The sequence below is a fragment of the Merops nubicus genome, unplaced genomic scaffold (assembly GCF_000691845.1).
Source record: "Merops nubicus isolate BGI_N331 unplaced genomic scaffold, ASM69184v1 scaffold25712, whole genome shotgun sequence".
Classification (NCBI taxonomy): domain Eukaryota; kingdom Metazoa; phylum Chordata; class Aves; order Coraciiformes; family Meropidae; genus Merops; species Merops nubicus.
This window is the reverse complement of record NW_008591965.1, coordinates 3,655-9,336: the sequence shown is the minus strand read 5'-3', so window position 1 is coordinate 9,336 and position 5,682 is coordinate 3,655. Positions and strand designations below refer to the sequence as shown.

Below are 5,682 nucleotides of genomic sequence, written 5' to 3'. Positions count from 1 at the left end.
CCCTCAGCTCGGCAACAGGCAGCAGGGAGAAAGGGGCCCGTGCCCAGCCTCACCTCCAGCCCCAGCTCTGCCTCAGCGCCGCTTCTTGAATGATGTAGTTTAAAAAGCAGCAAGAGGAGCTGCAGGGGCACAGCTGGAGCCTCTCCAAACCTCTGTGTGCCAGGTTTGCTCAAGGCTTTCACCTTTGCAAGCTCGGGCATGTTGTTTTTTTTCCAAACCTGTGCCAAGAAGGGCAGCACCAGGGTTTCCCCAGAGCCTGGGGAGCACCCGGGCTGATCCTGCCCCCCTGGGACTGGGGCTGTCTGAGCCAGCAGTGCTGGGCACACAGACCTCCCTGCACCCTAACCCGGTGTGTGGCTGATGGAAAAGCAAATTAGAAGTTTAGGCACAATTGGTGTGACTCCAAGGACAGCATTAATACCATGGTGATAGAAATATAAATAAAGTCATTTAGGCAGCAGAATCTTAAATATACCACAGATGCTGGACTGGGAAAAAAACCCATGGAAATTAGCACAAATATCACAGTACCATGGAATCATTTGGGTTGGAAGAGACCTTAAAGAGGACCTAGTGCCATGGGCAGGGACACCTCCCACTAAACCAGGTTGCTCAAAGCCCCATTCAACCTGCTGTTGAACGTTGCCAGGGACAGGGCATCTACCACCTCTCCTGGCAACTTGGGCCAGAGTCTCACCCCCCTCACCATGAATTGCTTCCTTATTTCTAATCTAAATCTACCCTCCTTCAGTCTGAAACCATCACCCCTCACCCTACTGCTATGCTCCCTGATGAAGAGGAGTATATATAGTGTAATACAGTGATACAGCATATGCTGTAATACAGGACAAGAGCTCCAGAGGGTGGCTGTCAGGAGCTTGCTGTGTTGAGGGCAGAGCTCCTGGGTCACCTTTCTCTGCCAGGCTGGGGCAACGTGGGGCAGGAAAGGGCGAGGGAGCAGGCAGTGCTCTGTGAGGCTGCCTCTCTGACACACTCGGGCTGCTAACTGTGCCTCCAGGCTTCTGCTGGCCCGAGCCTGGGACCTTCTGCAATCACCCAAAAGCAAAGATTGCTGCAGGGTAGAGGTGAGGGCCCTGCAGCAGCGGGGAGCCCGGGATCCCCCGCTGGATCCACCTTCCCCCGGCGAGCCTCACCCGGGGTCGATGCAGTCCTGGATGTCTGCCACCCAGGAGTGCTTCTGCAGGGAGTCGATGGTCTCCAGGATGTACTCGGCCCCGTTCTCCACCTGTGGGCAACGTGGGACAGTGTCAGGCTGTGCCAGGGTCCCCATCCCCGCCCCAAAAGCGCAGCCCATAACCAAACCGGGCCCCCACGTTCACCCCCCAACCTGACCAAGGTGCAGGTAACTAACTGCTCCTCCCACCCCAGCAAAGGGATGCCCAGGCATGACCCACAGAGGTGCTTTGTTGTGTCCAGCAGTGAACCCCAACCAAAGCCAGGGCTCGGAGGTAAACTCCCACCCCTCAGTTACCAGCAAATGCATCACAAGGGTTTTAGAGCCTCTGTGGCAAAACCACACTTGGCTGGTGGCATTGGGGGTGCATGGCACCAGCCCAGACAGCATCTGACACCTCTGGGGTGCCTCAGTGTGTCCCAAAAACTAGTTCTGCATAGGTAGAGCAGAAGCCATGCTGCTTTCTGCCCCCAGATCCCACCAGGCTGCTAAACTCAGGAGTTTAACACCTCTCCTCTGTTATCTTTTCTGCCTCCTGGTCCATGGGGCTTCTGATTTCTGGCTGCAACGGGGCAGGAGAGAGACCTACTTCAACAGGGAAACCAATAAAATAAAAATCAGGATGCAGAAGAGCCTCCAAAATAGCAAGCTCAAAGGAGCTGGGCCTTTCGGGGGCCAGGGAGGACCCAGCAGCCCCCCACCAGCAGATCTCCAGAGCCACCCCATGTGATGCTGCGTGCCTCTGGCAGCCTTCCCCGCAGCCAGAGCCCTCACACAGCATGTTCCCAGGCTGCCAGGGCAGCCCTGACTCGGGGAGGGTATCACTGCCCGCCGAGACAACCTCCTCCCCAACTCAATTAAATCAAAGTAATCACAAACAACTGAATCACCCTTCTGAAAATAAGCAGGGAGCGGTGCCCGGTGCCTGGGCTGGGGCTGAGCAGCACCCTGCGCCCGTGCTGCCACCCACGGCCATGCCCATGCCCAGGCCATCCTGTCCCCAGCAGAGGTGGGGGGCAGTGAAGATCCCCCCGTTTTGTTTAACCAGATCTAAGGAGCCTCTCTGGCTCCCTGAGGGCAGTGCACGAGGCCGGCGTGGGAGACGGGGCTGCTCTCTGACGCACGGCCCGACGGCGAGCGAGGCACGTGCAGGGCTCGGCTGTTTTGCAAGTGCCTGCTTGTGCAATGGAAAAAAAAGGCATGTGCTTGGTGTCTGATGGGCGGCGGGGACCTGCTGCCTGCTAATTTTTAGACAATTTAGCAAAAACTACTCCAGCGTGGCCTCCCTGAGCAAGGCGGGGGCTTTTCCACCCATCGTCACCCGCCAGCGTGCAGCACATTGCATGCAGAGGTTGAGATTAGGCTGACATCAGCCCTGTCCATGGGAAGGCAGCAAGAAAACCACAGCACCCAGCTTCCTTTCCTACCCCTCTACTCCACACCCTGACATCAAGGGGTGTTTCACCTCTCTGTGGGTCCAGCCAGCAAAGGGGGAGCACAAAAGGGCAGCGGGAAGATGTCCTGGTAGGAAAGGCTGGGGCAGAAATAAGCTACAAATAATAAAGGATGTTGGGAATAGGGGAAAAGCATCCTGTGCTGAGAGCTGGCTGGAGTGGGACAGGGGGACAGCAGGAGGCCAGAGTGAGCAGATGGGTTTGACTGGCATCAGATGAGCCCATGGCAGGGGGAGGGCCCTGGCCAGAACAGGCAGGAGCCAGGGGAGGGTACTCAGCAATCCAGCTTCTGAGCAGTGGGGTCTGAGCATGCCCTGAGATAACTGCAGGAATGGCTGAAGCATTTGCAGAGCTGTTAGTGGTGGGAGTGGAGAGAGCACAGTTTGGCTCACAAAGATGGGAAGAGGGCCAGCCCAAAGCCCTCCCCCAGCATCCAGAGGAGCCAACCCTCCAGAGGCACCCAGGGAGCACCCCGGAGCTGAATCCCCCCACCAGGGACCCACCATGACCCAAGCCTGTCAAACTCACGGCAGCCCCAAGGACAGGGAGAAGCAATGTCATGTCCTTGGTAGCAGCCACACGTTGGACACAGATGTGACACTCCAGAAAGCAAAAAACCCAAATTGGGCAGGAATGTTGATCTGCTCCAGGGTCTGGGAGCTCTGCAGAGGGATCTGCACAGTCTGACTCGATGGGCTGAGGCCAACTGCATGAGGTTCAATGAGGCCAAGGGCCGGGTCCTGCCCTTGGGTCACAACAGCCCCAGGCAACGCTCCAGGCTGGGGGAGGAGTGGCTGGAAACTGCCTGGGGGAAAAGGCCCTGGGGGTGCTGGTGGAGAGCTGGCTGAACAGGAGCCAGCGTGTGCCCAGGGGGCCAAGGAGGCCAATGGCATCCTGGCCTGGGTCAGAAACAGTGTGACCGAGCAGGGCAGGGATCCTGCCCCTGGACTAGGCACTGGGGAGGCTACAGCTTGAGCACTGGGGTCAGGTTTGGGCACCACAGTATGAGGGACATTGAGGGGCTGGAGCAGGTCCAGAGAAAGGCAATGAAGCTGGTGAGGGGTCTGAGGAACATGGCTTGTGAGGAGGGGCTGAGGGACCTGGGGGTGTTTAGTCTGGAGAAGAGGGGGCTGGGGGGAAACCATCTGGCTCTCTACAGCTCCCTGACAGGAGGCTGGAGTGAGGTGGGGGTTGGTCTCTTCTCCCAAGGAACCAGGGATAGGACAAGAGGAGATGGGCTGAAGTTGCACCAGGGGAGATTTCGACTGGATCTTGGGAATTAGATATTTCCTGGCAGAGTGGTGAGGCCTTGGCCCAGGCTGCCCAGGGAGGTGCTGGAGTCCCCACCCCTGGAGGGGTTTAAAAAACCTGTACATGTGGCACTTGGGGACATGGTTTAATGGTCAGGTTAGTGTTGGGTGATGGCTGGAGTTGATGGTCTTAGAGGTCTTCTCCAACCTTCGTGATTCTTTGATCCTGAGCAGTGCAGGAAGACATGGCTGAGAAGAGACTTGTAAGAGGATCTATAAAACATGATCAGCAGCTGAGGAGCCACGTTCCAGGAGCAGTTATCAATGGCTAGCAGGTTATCAATGTCTATGACCAAAGCTGAGGGGCACGCTCAGAAGCTCCTTCACATCAAGGACCCTGCCCCACGTGCTGCTCCTCAGTGACAATCAGGACAAAGCAAAGCCAGGATGCCTCATCAATTCACAGATGACACCATGCTGCAAGTGTGCTGGAGGACGAGGCAAGAATTCAAATGAACTTGTCAAAGCTGAGGAATGCTCAGTGGAAGATAAAGTGAAACCAGCCCCACGCTCAAGGACAGAGATGAGCTCTGGGTGTCTGGGCTGGGGAACCACAGCTTCAGAGTGGTTCTGCAAAAAGCATCGAGGGGTTACACCAGCCCACAAACTGCGTGAGTCAACATCATCATCAGGGCACGAAGAAAGCAACGGGATCCAGTTGGGCTGGACAAAGAGGAAGAAGAAAGGAGAAGCAATCAAAAGGGAAGCAATCCTTCCCATCCGCTCCTGGCTTGGGGCTTTCTCTCTCCAGAGCCCACAGGGCAAGGAGGGCTTTGGGCTGGTCAGTCTGGAGAGATGATGACACGTGAGGTTGGCCTTTGAGGCACAGAAGACAACAGCTGAATTAGCCTCCACGTCCATGGTGGGCACTGGCTGCAGCAGAGGTTGATGCTGAAGAGCAAGAAGCCCTTGGGGAGGGGAGGATGCCCTGGAGGAGGCTGCCAGGAGAAGGTGTAGGACCTTTAGAGGGATCTGGGTTTGTGGGAGAGCAGCCGTTCCCATGTCAATGAAACAGCCACCACATGCCACCCATCCAGGGCAGCAGCAGTCACAAAACCACGGGCAGCCCCACTAAAGAGTGTTTCCCCTTGCAGGTTGCCTCTGGACACTAATTTAACTCAACTCCTGGTGACGTGGAAAAGCAAAACCCCACAAAGAAACGCAGGCAAACACCTCGAGCCCCGGATACTGAGGAATCAGGTGGAGGTTGCATCATTTTGGGGGGTGCAGCCCAGGTATCCCACAGGGAGCATCAGCACGGCTGGTGTCTCAGCTCCGAAAACCAAGGCAACGACCCCCTGGGGACTGAGCCTCCCACCTGGGGTGGGTGCAGAGGGGTCCCCGTGGGGATACACGCCCTGCCCTCACCTTGAGGACGAAGGTGTTGTCTTTGTCAGGCATCTCCAAGGGCATGGTGGTGCGCACCTCGATGATGGCCGACAGCGGGATGCTCACCTTGGGTTTGGAAGCCTGGGGAAAAGAAAAACGAGCCCAAAATATGAAAAGAAATCGATAAATAATAATATAAAAAAAAAAAAGTCACTCAATTGCCTCAAACTCTCCCTGGGGATGAAGCAGCGGGGCTCTCAGAGGCGAGAGCACGGCTCAGCCTGTGTGGTTATTACAGGGGAGGAAAAAAACCATTGATTTCCTTCACGTGCCTGGTAGCTCCAAGCTCTTTTAATTAAAGCAAGAGGAGGCTCGGTGGAAGAACGGGGGGGTA

General features: G+C 56.4%; 1 protein-coding gene across 1 annotated transcript in view; it reads right to left on the bottom strand.

Moving 5' to 3' along the window:
• Nucleotides 1-5,682, bottom strand: part of LOC103767889 (SH2B adapter protein 2-like) — a gene marked incomplete at both ends in the record, with an annotated part of 10,932 nt that overhangs the window by 1,599 nt on the left and 3,651 nt on the right. The window contains 2 exons of the mRNA XM_008935022.1: nt 1,155-1,246; nt 5,328-5,429. Of these exons, the coding sequence (XP_008933270.1) occupies nt 1,155-1,246; nt 5,328-5,429 (194 nt within the window). The remainder of the gene's footprint in view (nt 1-1,154; nt 1,247-5,327; nt 5,430-5,682) is intronic.